Here is a 16,369-nt window from a genome sequence, read left to right as displayed (position 1 = left end):
GAAATCAATTCGATCGATTGATGATGGTAGGCTCTATTTATTTGTTCAGCCTGAGAGTGAGCTTATCAATGACGAGGGTGAAGATAGTGACGTGATGTGCACAGCTTGCCGGAGGGATTGACGCGAAGCGGATCATTGATCATTAGTTGTTTGATGCCTGCGGCTTCCCTTACTTCCTCTTTGGGCGGTCGGCGGGTGCGTGCCAGGGCGGAGTAGAGAAAGTGCAGCCTTAGGCCAACAGGCTGCAAGGCTGCAAGGCTTCAAAACAGCTCCTTAGGGACTCGATAGCAGCCACTTCCGCGGCTGTCAAGACCACTTCTCTATTTTCCCTTGGAACATTTCTTCCAACTATCTTCTTTATTCTAGTACTCAATGGCATCAGGCTGGGACTGTAGGGTTCTTTTTGCTCAAACATAGACTGACAATAAGCCGACTTATCGACATGACTTGAGGTTCGATCGTCATCTGCATACAAAGTACCTCCATTTGCCGATCTTGCCTAGTGCGCATTAAGGTGGATTTATAGATAATCGCCTTAGCACATTACCGGACGAACCCCGTCTGTCCTTCCTGAGCTCGTCTCCATACAACATCCTTGTCCACCTTCAGCCTCAAACGGCACGGTGAGTTCCTGGACGAGGCTGGCCACCGCATCCCATTGCCTGCGCCGGCAATAATGGATCTTCACCAGTCCCAGATCAACGAGCCGGCGGGCGACCCGGAAATGGTCGACGAGAAGGAGCAGAACAGCACAGTAACTGAGGAATCTCTGCATACGACTGACTCGTCATTTGATGAGACGAATGAGGCCCGTGCAACTGAAAAGGCGAACGCTATCCGCCAAGCATGCGACCTGCGTGACTTTGACGCACTGGTCTCCTATGCAACTTCTGAAGGTGGTTTCCTAAATGACGATGTTAGACGAGTGGCTTGTAGGTCCCTGTAACCTCGAAACGCTGCCTTACGTGCACTGACATCCGACCTGTCCAGGGCCCATTCTACTTCAGTGCGATCGAAGAGAGTCTAATCACGACTTCACAGAGTGGGAAGACCTCCCACCGCATGCAGACGAGGAGCAGATCCAGCTAGATGTAAATCGGTCTTTCGTCTACTATCCTGATGGTATGCTTTCCCTCGACCAACCCAGCACCTCGCCATCTAACCACTGGAATAGGTTCCGATGAGGAGATCTCGACGAAGAAAGATGAGCTTTCTCAACTCATCAAGCAAGTTTTGCGGAAATATCCAATGCTGTGCTACTTTCAAGGGTACCATGATATCGTGCAAGTGCTCTACCTTGTGCTTGGCGGCCATGAGGCCGCTCCTGCTGTCGCACAGATCTCACTCCTAAGGATTCGAGACTACATGCTCCCGACTCTTTCTCCGGCCTTGAAACACTTACAATTACTGCCAGCGATTATCGAGCTGGCCGACTCGTCATTACGCCATCACCTTGCCGAGATCCAACCCTTCTTTGCCCTCGCGGCGACTTTGACCTTGTATGCGCATGATATCCAGGAGTATAGCGACATTGCTCGCCTGTTCGATTTCCTGCTGGCGGAGGAACCCGTGGTGTCGGTATACCTCTTCGCAGCGATCATTCTCTCCCGCAGGGAAGAACTGCTTGGAATTCCCGAAGAAGAGCCAGAGATGCTCCACTTCACCCTATCAAAATTACCCAATCCTCTAGACCTTGACGGGCTGATTCTATCTGCCGTCCGGCTTTTCAAAGACTATCCGCCGGAATCGCTGCCATTCGGGGCTTGGAAGCAGGTCCCATCATGCAGCGTCCTCAAGACATCCAGGGGACTTGTGCCTACTCATAGCAAAGATGAAGCCCTTAGATATTTCAAACAGCAAACACGGCAGCTACGCTACGAGGAGAGCAGAGAGAAGGCAGTTGCCTTCCTTTGGAACCACAGGAGAACAATCGGTTCGGTGGCCGTCACCGTCTTGATCGGGGCGATGTCGATCTATATAAGACGCAAGGGACTCGACAGTACCATCTGGTCCTATCTGGGTCGACTCAAATCGACGTTGCAGCATCGTGGCTATCTGTGACTAACTCCTTAGTGTCATCTCTTCTCATCTGAATATCTTTAGAGGAGGATGGAATGTCTATGATGATTGTATCTAGAGCTGTATAGTATACAGTACTAATAGCCCCCTTGGCATAGAACTTTCGCACATGAGTGTATAAATGACAAAAGTGATTATATGGCCCATCATCTCCTAAGGCACAAGATCAAGCATGACCACGAAGTAGATTTCGCCATCTTGTCCATGCGGACGGTGATACGTAGCCGAGTGGTTTCAAGCAGCGGGCGGAATGGAGGCCCAGCTCCACATCTGGTGGCTGGTGCGTGGCTTTCCCGAGCCGCTCGTTCGCTGATGTGTACTCTTCAGTTGCAACAAACTCCCGCAACCTGCACCACCACAAAGAGCCACCTTTCCCTTGTCAATTCATCTAACCCAGATCCCTCCAAGATGGCAAACCAGGGTTACGATGTGGTAGTCGACGTGGACGCCGAGGTAAGCAATGCACTACCGAAGAAAATCGCCCATCATCCCAGGGAAACCCAGCTCATGCCGTTGTAACCAAATGAACAGGGCGACCTCGGCCACACCGACCTTCAGGAAGACCTTGAATTCCACCGTTCGAGTAAGCCAAATCGCACACCAAATATCCCACAACCCCAAACCAAAAACATCAGCTCACCAGCTATTCCCCAAACTCCAGACTTCGAGAACGACCCCCGCACCGCCAAAATCCAACAAGACTCGACCCCATTCCTAGGCGGCAGCGGCGGCGGCGGCGGCGGCGACCACAGCACCTCGCGCGGCCGGCGGGACCGGTCGCCGGGGGGCACGCCGACGAAGCACACGTGGTGGACGGTGCACTACTACGCGCAGTTCTTCGACGTGGACACGAACGAGGTGCTGCGGCGGTGCGTGGCGACGCTGTACCCGCGCAACAACTTTCTGGACGTGCTGGAGGGGAATCCGGACCTGTACGGGCCGTTCTGGATCGCGACGACGGTGGTGGTGATTCTGTTTTTGACGGGCACGATCTCGCAGTGGCTGAGCAATAACGACGACGCGCACTTCGCCTACGACTTCACGCTGCTGTCCGGCGCCGCGGGCCTGGTGTACGGGTACACGGGCGTGCTCCCGATCGCGCTCTGGGGCGCGCTCCGCTGGTTCGGCAGCTCCAGCGCCGACCTCGTCGAGGCGTGGGCGCTCTACGGCTACTCCAACCTCGTCTGGATCGCCGTCGCCCTTGTCAGCTGGAGCCCCCTCACCGCGCTGAACTGGGCCCTCGTCGGCGTCGGCTTCGGTTGGTCCGTCTTTTTCCTCCTGCGCAACCTCTACCCCGTGCTCAGCGCCACCGACGCCAAGGCCAGCAAGATCCTGCTGGTCTTGGTCGTCCTGCTGCATGCCGGCTTTGCGTTGGCGATTAAGATCCTGTTCTTTGCGTGAGTTTCTCCCTTCCCCCCATTTCCGGATCTTTTTCTACAGATCTTGGGTCCCATGACACAATGGAACTTCTACTAATTGCTGGTCATAAATGTAAATGCAGTCACGGAAGCCCGGTCTCGAAGAACAAGAGCGACGGCGACGAGAACAATGATGGCAAGGCGCAAATGTTCATGTTCTAGGCTTGGAGGGAGAGCTGGGGAAGCAAGACGAAAAGGAGAACACGGCGTCATTTGTGACCCTATATGTTTCCACTTCTATCACAAAAGCAGAAAAAGGGCCCGCGTCTAGACCCCAGTTCAGACACTTGTGCTCAGGTAGCACCTATGTCAAATGTCCATGATCGATCCCTTTTCTGAAAAGACGTATCCAGAAATGTCGCCTGTGACAAACGTTGAATGCTTTCTTGTTGTCTTTTGTTTCATTGCAACTTTCCCAAAGCGAAAGCACACTGCGTGTATGGAGTGTATCTTTCCTACTTTCTCCCCTCACAATAATTCAAAAATGGACCCAAGGAAATTTGAATTTTACAATTGTATTTCGATTGCAACTTCTTCCGAGCAGCCAACTATGGACATTTGACTTCGGCCATAATGTTTTATCATTCCAACGCCGTGTAATACCCTACGTTGCAATCCGGTCGTAACAACCCCAGCAGCGCTTTCCTCCCCCAGCAACGCAGAAAAACCGTAACAGGAGAATCGTTTACTTGAGCTTCTTCTTGGGGCGGAGCTGGTTGGTGTGACCGCACTTCTTCTTGCGGCAGTTGGTGGCACGGGGAGGGAGACGAGCCTAGGGGGGGAGATGTCAGAAATAGATTCGGTCGGTTGCGCGGCGAAGGTAGAAGGTATCCGCTGGGATGTTGATCCAGAAAGGGATGGGTGGGGAACGTACGTAGCACTTGCGGCAGATAGACTTCTCGCAGTTGTACTTGGAGGCGAGGGCCTTGAGGGAGGGCTCGATGATACCACCACGGAGACGGAGGACGAGGTGAAGGGTGGACTCCTATTTGACGATGATTGCGTTAGCTGACGTTATTCCTTCCGAATGCACATGTTGATCGGAACGTTCGTGATTCGCAGCGCTGGGTAGGGTTCCGAGAGTGATAATTCTCCAGATATGATGGTATGTGAAGGCGATGCGGTCCCGAAGGACCTGACACAATCAGGCCCCCATCATCAACCGAACAAATACCCGTATCCAAAGATTGACGCAAGGCGACCGTAGCTTTCCATATCGAATAACCCAGAACATCATCCCAATCCACTCGAGAAAAACAAAAAAACCGAGACTCCAAGCGCAGCGAACACAAACGTCTGAACCGATGTGCGCAAAAAGATCATATTTCGGAGAAGAGTCGCTTCATACCTTCTGGATGTTGTAGTCGCTCAGGGTGCGGCCATCCTCGAGCTGCTTACCAGCGAAGATGAGACGCTGCTGATCCGGGGGGATGCCCTCCTTATCCTGGATCTTGGTCTTGACGTTGTCGATGGTGTCGCTCGACTCGACGTCGAGGGTAATGGTCTTACCCGTGAGGGTCTTGACGAAACTATAGAATTCAAAAACGAACCACTGGTCAGCGACTTGATTCCCTCTCTGAAAATTCCTCCATCATGTCATGTCGTCCAAGTGTTTCCGGCTTCTTTTCTTTTCGAGATCGGGTTGCGTGGTAGGGCATTGGGAGTAATCGTGCGGTTCAAGACTTTTGCTTTGGGAAAGACCTACATCTGCACTGTACGAGCGCGGAAAAAACGGCATGTTAGTTTTGCGATTTCCCAGACTTGAATATATCTCCCTCTTGACCATGATAGTGCTATACGTACTGGCTGCGGTTTTCGTTGTTGCTGGCTGACGATCTCGCTGAATGGGTCGGTCGGAAGAGGCGATGTCAATTTCACCATTTCTCGCTTAGCAGGAGGTGGACGGGCTTCGCACGTGATCAGGGTTTAGGGCAGTCTGTTCCGCTCGGGGAGCCCCTCCGCATGTCTCCATAGTCCTTAGTCCTTACCATACGGTACCCATCGATCATCCATAGACTACATCATCGGACGGATTTCGCTGGTTTCTTTATTTGGCACGCGTAGTTACTTTCGTTTTATCAAGGTTGCGGGTATGCAATTTGTACCATTGCATCCTGGTTGGTCGATATTCCTCAATACTGCAGCCGTCATGCCCACCACTCCTCAATCCTTGTGACATGGTGATTGAAATCGGATTCTCTCCATTGAAATGAGCCTTGGCCCTTGGTAACTATATGGACAGGCCTAGGCTTCCACACTGTGTTCTCTTTCACCTTAACCAAAGAAGCACAGTCCACGCATCTGCATTCGCACTTGTAGATGTACATCTCATTATTCTCCTTCTCCAGACCCAGACATATCTTGATCATCCATCTCGCTAGTGTCTCGAGAGACGTCCGTGTCCAACGTATCTTTGATCGCTTCGACCCGTCGGTGCTCTTCCAGCCATCTGGTTATCTTGTGTTCCGCCTGAGACACCGCCCTGACAAGAGTGGAGAGCGAGATTCCAGCTACTTTGGCAGTAGTCTCGAAGAAGGGCCTTGCCGTCTCAGGAAGATCGGCCTCCGTTCGATAGCGCGCATAGGCGGAGCCTGGTCGGGGTGTATCGATACTCTCCCCGGTGATGACTTTGGTTGATTTCAGCTGACTCGTAGAGGTTCGCAGCATCGAAAGCAGAGCCTCCGCATCATTCCCCTCTACTGAAGCGCTGGCGGTCTGGCTCTCACTTGCATTGACATTGACCGGGAAGAAACTGGCCAATGGATTTTGTGCTAGGTCGAAGTTAGTCTAGACGCCCTGAAGAAAAACAATTCAAGACCTGAGTTACCTTTGCTGTGGTCGAGCCAGGAGCTCTCGTACCAATCCATATACTCATCCATCTGGGACGGGGTCATGCTCAATATGTCCTTCTCAGTCACCGAGATCTCATTTCCCTTGCCCAGCTTACCGCCAGCAGTCCGTTCACGGTCATAATTCCTTTGGTTTTGCGCCCAAAGCACCCAGTCAATGACCTGAACAGAAGGTTCCTTCGAAGAAAGAGGGTATCTGTTGTAGTCATCGAAAGGGAATAGAAGCTTGGTAGAAATGACAATCAGGACAACCACTTGTACTTCCGGTAATTGAAGTGGTCTTCTCCTGCCATTTGTACCCGTGGGGTATGCGAAAGAGAAACCCAGTAAGTGTTGTAGCCTTTTGACGGCAGGGTAGATGTCGACTAGACACACATGGTTAGGATGCAATGCAACATGCTAGCAAGGTCCCACTCACTCGGCAGCGCAAGCCTTTTTATGTATCTGTACAGCAAGAAGGGCCAGTTCAAAGGCGGAAACTGCATATCAAATCGATGGTGATAGTACGAAAGGAGATCCGCCACGGCTGCATGAAGATGCTCAGGCTGAATCAATTTCTATCTCACGGTTAGGTCATAAACAACACTCTGTTTATGATGACAGCAAGGACTTACCGTAGTTTCGAGAATGGCGATGAATTGCGGTGGGAGTCTATCTCGCATCTCGCGGGGAATATCTTTGATGATTCTGATAAAGGGCATTTCTCCCCTTATAGCCATCCTATATCGCGCCCAGGTCACTATATGAACGATAACGGAGCCAGCTGTCAGGGTGGAGTTACCGATGAAAATCCTCAATGCTCACAGGAAGCCTCATCAACAGCGCGGCAATATAGCACAAGGCCACACTATCGATCAGTCGAGGCCATTTCGTCTGCGTGGTACCGAGCTTCGCCTCTGGAGGCTCATCGAAGCTGGAGGCCGGCTGAGAGCTGAAGAATCGCGGTTCATCATCCAACTCTGACAGCTCCTTGATCTGGTCCGCGAAGGTATCCAGATGGAGCGCCCATAGGTCTCGGATCACATTCTAGATGTTGACCCGGTTAGTCGCATACGCATACAGACGGTGAATACGGGTATATCCGGATTGGGGAAGGAAAAGCGTGTGCAGTGCCCAGTGCACTTGAAGGCATACCTCAAACTCTGGCGGAAAGCCGCGGCTCTGGACCAAAGTGTAAGATTGTTTCCAGAGAATCAATTGATAGACTTGCAGAAACAGACGAGATGCCTGACGACCCCGGTAAGCTGCCTGATGTTAGGAATGCATGACTTGAGGTCCACCGTCGTCTGTGAATGCTTACTCCTTTGGGCTTTTTCGACCGCCGCTTTCTTTATGCGACTCGTTCGACCTTGAGTTCCAAAATCGTCTGCATCCGCTTCCACTTGTCGCCCCTACCGGCATAATAGCGTCAGTATTCTAGACGATGATGGCGTGGTGGTCTGATCGGCAACAGCAGTGCGCTTAAAGGTGGGGTTGTGAAGGCAAGTCAGGATCATCTCATACCTCCTGCTGATGACCCCGCCTACAAAACCAGAGGCCATTGTCAAGGTAATACCGCGTTTCACGGCACCCTTCCTGTCCACAGACCCCTCGTGTGATGTATTCCATCCAGGGCAGTACTCTTCATTCTTGTGGTCACAGGGGGAGGTGAGGAAGTGACGGAGGACCTGGGTCCCTCAGATACGGGTCAATGTCGAATGGTAAGATGAGTTTCCCGTACTGATTAGATTTTTTCCCCCCTTGTCGCAACCATTCAATGTACCTCAACCCGTGACATAAGTTAGCCAGTATCCACAGCACTTTATAGTCTTCTAAAGACTAAAGGCAACGATTTCTTTCGCCGAGACCTAGTCAAACCAAGACTTATGATTTCAAATCACTTTCAAAATACGTCGAAGTGATTACGGAGGTGATTACGGAGATATGTAAAAGCTACAATTACAGCGCGAAACCTGGTTGGAACAATAATAGATTTTTTATTCGTAAAACTATCGTGACGGTGCTGATTTCAAGAGCTGTTCCTCTGACAGAGCACGATTAATGCTGCCAAGTGAACGTGACTAGCGCCACTGGCTCACATACCCAAGTTTATATTGAAGCAGATTATGTCGTAACGTGACCATGTGTCTTATCCGACCGGACACATGGAAGAAGACAGCAAGGCCATTTTGGAACACAGAAAAGCTGACAGGGCAGTCACAAGATCCGTGAGCACGATTAGGTGTTTACTTGCTCTGGGGAGCCTCCTTGACATCCATGCAGCACTGCTCACCCATGGAGGTGAGGATAGTGACGTCTGTAGGGTATGGTTAGATTGGGGATTGAGATTCATGAAATAAATAGAATTTCCACTTACTGCAGTCCTTCTCCTCCTCCTTGAACATACGCTCGATCTTCTCACCAACCTCACCCTCGGGAAGCTTGACATCATCCTTGGTGCCTCCCTCCTCATCCATCAGGGACAGGAAGCCGTCGTCAGTGACGTCGAGCTGTGGAGTGTCAGTGACTGTACTATTCCGCATCACGTTGAATCACTCACGAGCTGGTATTCCTTGCGGTAGACGTTGGGGACGTCCATGTTGTGGGTGGAGGGAGACAGATCCTCGTACTTCTTGCCGGTGAAGATGTCAATGGCGACAAGGTGGACCTTGGCGTGACCGTGCTTGCCAGTCTTGGAGGTGGACATGTCGACGATCTTGCAGGGGCGACCCTTGATGACAACGTGACCGTTCTTGCGCAGAGCAGAGCACTGCATGGGGAAGGTCATCGAGGCGCCGGCATCGGCGGACTCGAAGGTCTCGTGGTGCTGCAGAACAGCGGTCAGTCAGTGATAGGTCAATCATAGATAAGACGGCGACCATGTATGATCGAGAGACGGAAGATATGATGCATTGCCTGCAGGAACGAATGGACATATAGGTGGGGGGGTGAAAGGGGTGCACGATGCAAGGCTTCCAGAAGCCCAGAAGTCCGGAAGCCCAGCAGTTGCAGTTGCAGTTATGAAAGATGTCGAATTTGGTATCGGGAACCAGGGCATGTTGAAGCGGGCATAACGTACCTCGTCAGACATGGTGATGGATTTGAAGGTATATGCAAGGAAAACCTGAAGAGAGAGAGTGGAAGGAAAAAGGACGCTGAGGAGTGAGGAGGAGAAGGAGAGAAAAATGGATGGAAGGCAGAGAGGGGGAACAGGCGAAAAGAAATCGACAAATGGACTGCGAAAAAAAGGCACTTGTTGTGGCGGGGTTTTGTGGTCGCTAGGCTGCTTTGGGGCTAGAGTCGGAGAAACCACATCCGTGGTTGCTGTGGGTCACCGTAGCATCTCGCCCTGGCTTATCTTAAGCTCTCCGTATACTTACTCTTACTTCCCCGGTGGTGCTTGCAACTCCACTTCGGACATTGGTCTCTCTTCTCTCCTTCTCCTTCTCACCGGGTGCTGGGTGGCATTCACCGTTCCTCTCACGTCTTTATCAACTCAATTCTACCTCTTGGGGAACCTTTCTCCCTTTGATTCACCTCTCCCCTCTCTTTCCTCCCCCCTCAATGAGGTCCGGGAAGCTGTCCGGTATCCGCACCCTTCTCCGTGCCGGCCTTCTACGATGTGGCTAGACCGCATTGCTGGCCATTCGACTCCCTCGGGCCCCCAGGTTGACAGTCGCAGCAACTCCCCTCATCCCCCCCGAAGGACATCCTCTCGCTTGTCGCCGAACATACAAAAGAATCGTGCCGGACCCAGTCGACAAACTTCCTCCTTATCCGTCCTCTTGACTCCCAGTGATTCGACCACCTCCCTTCCCGCAACCGCACGCGGTGACAGACCGCCGTTGAGACAAATCGCTGCAAGATCCCGCCCTTCCGATGTTGCTGACCCCCTCGATGTTCTGAATGGCATTCTGGGGAAGCAAAATGCCGACCGGGACTCATCTCCTGATGTTGACTCCGACTTCAAGCTTGCGGAACTCGTGGAAGACATTGACTTCCAAGGGCTGAGCTTAGAGGATTTTGTCTCCAAGAAGGATGAACCTAGACGAATCATCAGCACTGATCTCGGTGCTCAAACCGTTCAGCAATTCGAACGAGAACAGAACAAGTTTCAAGATCTACATTCGGCAATCACCAGTTGTGACGAAGTCTCGAGCTCGATGGAGACATATTTGAACGATTTCCAGAATGAACTCGGGGCTGTTTCGGCAGAGATCGAGACTCTGCAGTCTCGCTCAATTCAATTGACTGCAATGTTGGAAAACCGACGCAATGTTGAACAGCTCCTTGGCCCTGCTGTGGAGGAGATCAGTATCTCCCCCAAAACAGTGAAGTTGATTGCCGAGGGACCGATCGATGAGAATTGGGTCAAGGCGCTCAATGAGATGGAAACTCGCTCGGCAAGCATTGAGGCCAAAGCCTTGGGCTCTAGCAGCACAAAATCCGTCGAGGACGTACGGCCGCTTCTCACGGACATCAAGAACAAGGTCAGTATTGCCCTTGTGCACGTGTCATACGCTGAGGTTGACCTTTCCATAGGCAGTGGAAAGAATCAGGGACTACCTGGTGTCTCAAATCCGAGCGCTACGGTCTCCCAACATCAATGCTCAGATCCTCCAGCAGCAGCGACTGGTGAAATTCAAAGATCTATACAGCTATATCTCCAGGGCCCACCCAGAACTTACGGGGCAAATCACACAAGCTTATATCAACACTATGCGATGGTACTATTTGTCGCACTTCACACGATATCGTCAAGCGCTCGAGTCGATCAAGGTTTACCCCAGTGATCGGAATGAGGTTCTAGGAGGAGACCCGTCAGCTCACAAAACAGGTAAGCCGAATGGGGCATCCTGTATCAATATGTTACTGACAATTCTAGGCTCTGCTGTTGCCGGCAGTCGCGCAGGATCTGCAGCACACGACCCATTTTCCCTAGGAAGGAGGGTAGACATCTTGCGGGCTGGTGCTCAGATTGCCATCTCTTCTTATCTAGCAGAGGAAGATAACTCCTTCCATGGCCTTGAAGTGCCATTCCGCAATTTCAATCTTGCCGTTGTGGATAATGTATCTGCCGAATACTCCTTCATGACCGAGATGTTCTCGACATTAACTTTCCAGCAAATTTCGCGCAAAGCGGTCGAGATCTTCGAACCAGTCTTTGGTTTGGGGCAGACCCTGACAAAGCAGCTGATCGAACACACAACGGACGCGCTGGGGGTCTTGATCTGCGTTCGATTAAACCAGCACGCCGCTTTTGAGTTGCAGCGTCGCAAGGTCCCCGTTGCCGACTCTTATATCAACGGAGTGAACATGCAGTTATGGCCGCGATTCCAGGTCATCATGGACACCCAATGCGAATCATTGAAACGAGTGGCCGCGAATACGGGTCGTAGTGCGGTATCCGCCCTGTCCTTGGCCGGGGGTGACGATCTGAACAAGTCGTCAGCGCCTCATTTCCTCACGCAGCGGTTTGGCCAGCTGCTGCATGGGGTATTGGTTCTCAGCAGTGATGCAGGAGATGATGAACCCGTGGCCAACAGCTTGAAGCGCTTGACAGCTGAGTTTGACAACCTTCTGACGAAGCTCAGCCGTATCGGCGGTGATGCAAAGAGACGGGAGAGATTTCTTTACAACAATTACTCGCTTGTTCTGGCTATAATTAGTGTAAGGAACCTTCAATTCTTCGAAGGGTAACTATGCTGACAGACAAATAGGATACCCAAGGTAAATTAGCGATTGAGCAGAAACAGGTATGTCATCTTCCATTGAAAGTAGTTCTGAGCTCCTACTGACTTCAGCCAGCATTTGGACGAGATGTTAAAGAACGTGGGGAAGCGGTCTTGATACATGAACCAATCAATCGTATCCTTTGTTGCATTTATCTCCTTTTCTGGGGTGCATCGATTGGTCTTCCATATGCATAATCTCAAGCGTATCCTAGACTCTAGTATATACCACTACTTACTATTTACCGTGCCATAAACCATAAAACCATTTGCACCTCGGTTGTTCTAGTCTTGCCTGAGGCCAGACCGGGGAGGCCAGTAAAATACCTTCCTATTTCGGAGGGGCTCTAACCACTGCCGCACTTTCATGAAGAAAAGCAGTCTGCGTTAGTTCATCAATGGCTTGCAGCTACATTGGAATTTAGCCCGGGCTTCCCTCCGCATTGTATTTCCCGGCCTTACCCAGCCACACACCCTTATCGACTTATCGCCGCGCGGGCTACCCAGCTGGTTATCAGATGCCTAAATCGGACCCCCGGGGCCGACCCGAGGGGCAACTCATCCCGGCGCGCCGTCGCGCTCCCCTTCTCACCCCCCAAACCTAGGCACAGTACTTCAAAGTCACTTGTATCGCTCGGTATCCTGTCCAACTACGATCCATTACGCCAAATGCGTTGATTCTGCGGCCTCCAGCGCACGCAGTGTTGATCAGATTTTTGTGCCTCATCACTTGATCGACTAATTCCATGGCCACGACAACTCCCCGGCTCTTCACCAGAAGCCTCCCTTTCCCTCTCTTGCGCCGGCGCGGCTTCTCCAGCACGGGCGCTGCCCGCGCCGACGTCACTCATGCGGTAAGTCCAGACACCCACTCACTTGGAAGGAAATCGGCTGATACATGTCTTCTTCGAAAGGTCATAGGCGGTGGAGTGGTTGGACTCGCCGTTGCGCGCGAATTAGCCGGTCGCGAGGGGACGTCGACGATTTTGCTGGAGCGGCATGATGCGCCGGGGACGGAGACGAGTAGTCGGAATTCTGAGGTGAGATATTCCAGATATAGATGCAGAGATGCAGAGATGTATCGGTTGGGGTTTGGGGTTTGTTGGTCGTGCTGGTGCATTGTGTACATTGAGGGGAGGGAGCAATGGAAGGGGGCTTTGGGTTGAGGGGCTGGAAGATAGAGAAAGAGTCATATCCTCGAGTGCTGACACGGGCTAGGTCATCCATGCAGGACTATACTACGGCACCGACACCCTCAAGGCCAAGCTCTGTATCCAAGGCAAGGAGATGCTCTACGACCTGTTGCAGCGACAGGGGCTCCCGTACCGCAACACGGGGAAATGGCTGGTGGCGCAGGACGAAACCGAACGAGACTCGCTGGAGCGGATGCACGAGCACGCGCAGCGCATCGGGGTGCCGACGCGGTTTCTGAGCCGGCAGGAGATCGAGCGGCGGGAGCCCGAGGTGCGGGCGCTGGCGGGGGTGCTCGAGAGCTCGACGACGGGCATCTTCGACAGCCACAGCCTGATCACGTACCTGCAGGGGGACCTGGAGCACCGCGGCGGCGACTGCGCGTTCCTGACGCGGGTGACGGGGCTGCGGCACCTGGGCCCCGGCCAGGGCTACGAGATCACGGCGGTGTCGGCCGACGGGGCGGAGACCTCCATCACGGCAGAGACGGTGGTGAACAGCGCCGGCCTCGGCGCGTGTGCGGTCAGCAACATGCTGCTGCCCGCGGAGCGGCACCGCACGATGCACTACGCCAAGGGGACCTATCTCTCGTACGCGGCCTCGTTCCCCAAGACCTCCGTGCTGGTGTACCCCGCCGTGACGAAGGCGCAGGCCGGCCTGGGCATCCACCTGACTCTGGACATGGGCGGCCAGATCCGGTTCGGCCCCGACTCCGAGTGGGTGGATAGCCCGGATGACCTGGCGCCCAACCCAGCCCGGCTCGAGCCGGCGCTGCCTCTGATCAAGAAATATCTTCCGAACGTGGATGTCACCGCGATCAGTGTGTCGTACTGTGGAATCCGGCCCAAGTTGAATAAGGACAGCGGTTCCTCCTTCGGCTCATCGAAAGTCTGGCAGGACTTTGAGATCCAGGAGGAGGAAGGATTCCCGGGTTTTATCAATCTGTTGGGCATTGAGAGCCCTGGATTGACCAGTAGTTTGGCCATTGGGAAGATGGTGAAGGAAATGCTTTACTAGGGAGGGTAGAGTGGTACATGTCTATAGATAAGGCGAAACCAGTTGTAGATACATAAACTCAGGCTATACAGCAAGCGATGGAAGTGATGGAAGAATAAACGGATAGTCTTACAAAGGAATTGGCAGCCAAGCCTTACAGCCATGCTTTATTGCTTATCTCTTATTCCTGAACTTATTCCTTAGGCATTTTCTTCCTACTCGGGATGTGGTGGAAGGACCCAAACAAAACGCCAAATCGGGTCTCCTGTCAAAAAGCGGCATTGCCTCCCCGCAACCGTATTCAGCCAGCTTGGGTGGGTTCGCCATCGCAGCTGACGTCAAGACTTTCGAGGTGAAACAACTGGCGTAGACATCTCAGCAACGAAAAGGGGCTCGTTGGACAAACCACTAGATTTCGATATTAAGATGACAATTGAGGACGTGTACATGTATAGGTCCGATATCCCCCCTCGATACTGATGAGGACTCGTGTAAGGAGTCACGTCGTGATGTGAATGAAAGACAAGGGATCTCTTCCCGAATTGGGAGGGTGGGTTTGCCACCACCGCCAGACCAGACCAGACCAGACCAGACCAGACCAGACCCTTGCTGGTTGATCCACCCCGACCCTTTCCCTCTGTACTTAGAAGTAGGCCAGCTTCAACCTACTTTTGCACATATCCCCTTGTTCAAAATCCTAGGAAAGTAGATACTCCATCTTTGGTATACATACTGGTATACTTCTCACTCGCTCACTGCACTCGTATACCTACAATATACTGTACTACATCATACCTCATACCCAACTACACTCCACGAACGCATAACAACCTCCTCCCTCGATACCTACCTTAACTCATTGAGAACCACCAACCCACCTGCCAACGTATACAAGAACACCAACAACAACACACTACCGCAGCTCGATACCCACCCAAACATCAGCATCTAGCATGGCCCCAACCCCAGCTCCCCAGTCCCAACCCCAATCCCAATTCCCTTCAAAACCCAACAACAACAACAACAACAACAACAACCACCAATATACCTCCCAGCGAACCCAACCAGCCCCAACCAGAATCCGGAAACCCACCCGCCGCGCCCGAAACCACCAACAAGCCTCAACGGCGAGATGCTGGGACTGGCTCCTCCTCCCGGCCAGCAGCAACACGCACTTCGCCAAGAACCGGGCCTCGTTCGCGACGTACCGCCGGGCGCCGTGCCAGATCGCCAACCAGCGGGTGCTGGGCGTGGGGACGGTGCAGCTGCGGGTGCGGCGGGCGCCCGACGACGCGCGCACGACGACGCTCGTGCTGCGCGACGTGCTGCACATGCCGCATGCGCGGTGGAATGGGATTAGTGTGGCGAAATTCACGGGGGATTTCTGCGAGGATCGCAGCGGCGGCAGCGGCAGCAGCAGTGGAAATGGGGGGTGGCGGAGGTGGAGTGCGACTGACAGTGCGACGGGCGGTGCGACGGGCAGTGCGAGTGGCAGGGGCAGGGGCAGTGTGGGGGGGCAGAGTGAGAGTGAGGAGGGGGAGTGGGTGGGTGGTACTGAAAGCCCCCTGCCGGTGGTGGTCGGGGTGGAAGGGGAAGGCGAGGCAGAGCATTTGCAGGTGCGGCGCGCGAGTACCACCAGTACGATTAGCAGCTGTGGTGGTGGGGATGAGGATCGAGGGGAAGGGTTGTGGTTTGCCGAAGGGAGACCGGAGAGGGGGTGTTCGAGGGTCGTGTTGGCCGGGGAGCATCATCATCCGATGCCTGATGTTGGGGAGTTGGCGGATGAGAAAATGCTGAAAGGTCTCGTGGTCTCCAAGGAGGAGCTGGAGCTTTTGAAGGAGAGGGTCAGAAATCGGTCTTGGGTCTGAACAAGTGGAAAAAGATTCAATAATTCCATTCGTGTTCTCATGGGGTATGATATTGTTTGGGCATCTGCCCTGTTTGTATTGTACAGAAGCTTGGATTATAATTGCAACCACTTTTGAAGCAAAGTGACTCTTTGTGCGCTCGTGAAACCAGTGATCATTGTTCAGCCGGCTGATCAATGCCACTGCATCGGAGCGTCTTCGGCTAGGCTTGTGAGTGACTGTGACTGACCTGGGCAAGTCAATTCAGGCACCTTGTC

At 52.9% G+C, this 16,369-nt stretch overlaps 7 protein-coding genes across 7 annotated transcripts; 4 read left to right on the top strand and 3 right to left on the bottom strand.

Moving 5' to 3' along the window:
• The first annotated feature begins 355 nt into the window (after window positions 1-355).
• BO82DRAFT_339220 (TBC domain-containing protein) lies at window positions 356-2,219 on the top strand. The gene is made up of 3 exons (XM_025633468.1): window positions 356-932; window positions 991-1,122; window positions 1,175-2,219. Exons 1-3 carry the CDS (start codon window positions 677-679, stop codon window positions 2,059-2,061), a joined length of 1,275 nt encoding a protein of 424 aa, XP_025490122.1. The 5' UTR covers window positions 356-676; the 3' UTR covers window positions 2,062-2,219.
• A 200-nt stretch (window positions 2,220-2,419) lies between these two features.
• BO82DRAFT_355917 (Yip1 family protein) lies at window positions 2,420-4,049 on the top strand. Its single transcript, XM_025635578.1, has 4 exons — window positions 2,420-2,532; window positions 2,611-2,662; window positions 2,741-3,476; window positions 3,581-4,049. Exons 1-4 carry the CDS (start codon window positions 2,488-2,490, stop codon window positions 3,657-3,659), a joined length of 912 nt encoding a protein of 303 aa, XP_025490121.1. The 5' UTR covers window positions 2,420-2,487; the 3' UTR covers window positions 3,660-4,049.
• A 67-nt stretch (window positions 4,050-4,116) lies between these two features.
• Window positions 4,117-4,435, bottom strand: BO82DRAFT_313964 (uncharacterized protein; the record flags this gene model as incomplete). The annotated part of the gene is made up of 2 exons (XM_025632498.1): window positions 4,117-4,269; window positions 4,372-4,435. Coding segments are annotated over 2 exons (216 nt in total), but the record flags the coding sequence as incomplete, so codon positions are not given.
• Window positions 4,436-5,617: 1,182 nt separating this feature from the next.
• BO82DRAFT_355915 (TFIIB-type zinc finger domain-containing protein) lies at window positions 5,618-8,070 on the bottom strand. Its single transcript, XM_025635577.1, has 8 exons — window positions 7,850-8,070; window positions 7,647-7,737; window positions 7,481-7,590; window positions 7,128-7,372; window positions 6,961-7,066; window positions 6,765-6,903; window positions 6,325-6,711; window positions 5,618-6,268 (listed from the first exon to the last, which is right to left on the bottom strand). The coding sequence occupies exons 1-8, from the start codon at window positions 7,952-7,954 to the stop codon at window positions 5,829-5,831; spliced, it is 1,623 nt and encodes a 540-aa protein (XP_025490119.1). The 5' UTR covers window positions 7,955-8,070; the 3' UTR covers window positions 5,618-5,828.
• A 501-nt stretch (window positions 8,071-8,571) lies between these two features.
• BO82DRAFT_384741 (Eukaryotic translation initiation factor eIF-5A) lies at window positions 8,572-9,416 on the bottom strand (the record flags this gene model as incomplete). The annotated part of the gene is made up of 4 exons (XM_025638124.1): window positions 8,572-8,642; window positions 8,703-8,835; window positions 8,886-9,152; window positions 9,405-9,416. The coding sequence occupies 4 exons, from the start codon at window positions 9,414-9,416 to the stop codon at window positions 8,572-8,574; spliced, it is 483 nt and encodes a 160-aa protein (XP_025490118.1).
• Window positions 9,417-9,739: 323 nt separating this feature from the next.
• BO82DRAFT_384740 (putative GARP complex subunit (Sac2)) lies at window positions 9,740-14,396 on the top strand. Its single transcript, XM_025638123.1, has 8 exons — window positions 9,740-10,815; window positions 10,868-11,162; window positions 11,211-11,995; window positions 12,046-12,081; window positions 12,439-12,443; window positions 12,836-12,911; window positions 12,972-13,097; window positions 13,276-14,396. Exons 1-8 carry the CDS (start codon window positions 9,946-9,948, stop codon window positions 14,263-14,265), a joined length of 3,183 nt encoding a protein of 1,060 aa, XP_025490117.1. The 5' UTR covers window positions 9,740-9,945; the 3' UTR covers window positions 14,266-14,396.
• A 530-nt stretch (window positions 14,397-14,926) lies between these two features.
• On the top strand, window positions 14,927-16,215 carry BO82DRAFT_313951 (uncharacterized protein). Its single transcript, XM_025632497.1, has 2 exons — window positions 14,927-15,605; window positions 15,852-16,215. Exons 1-2 carry the CDS (start codon window positions 15,198-15,200, stop codon window positions 16,110-16,112), a joined length of 669 nt encoding a protein of 222 aa, XP_025490116.1. The 5' UTR covers window positions 14,927-15,197; the 3' UTR covers window positions 16,113-16,215.
• Window positions 16,216-16,369: the final 154 nt, after the last annotated feature.

The sequence above is a fragment of the Aspergillus uvarum genome (assembly GCF_003184745.1).
Source record: "Aspergillus uvarum CBS 121591 unplaced genomic scaffold BO82scaffold_41, whole genome shotgun sequence".
In the NCBI taxonomy this organism is placed as follows: domain Eukaryota; kingdom Fungi; phylum Ascomycota; class Eurotiomycetes; order Eurotiales; family Aspergillaceae; genus Aspergillus; species Aspergillus uvarum.
This window is presented reverse-complemented; position numbering and strand designations above follow the sequence as displayed.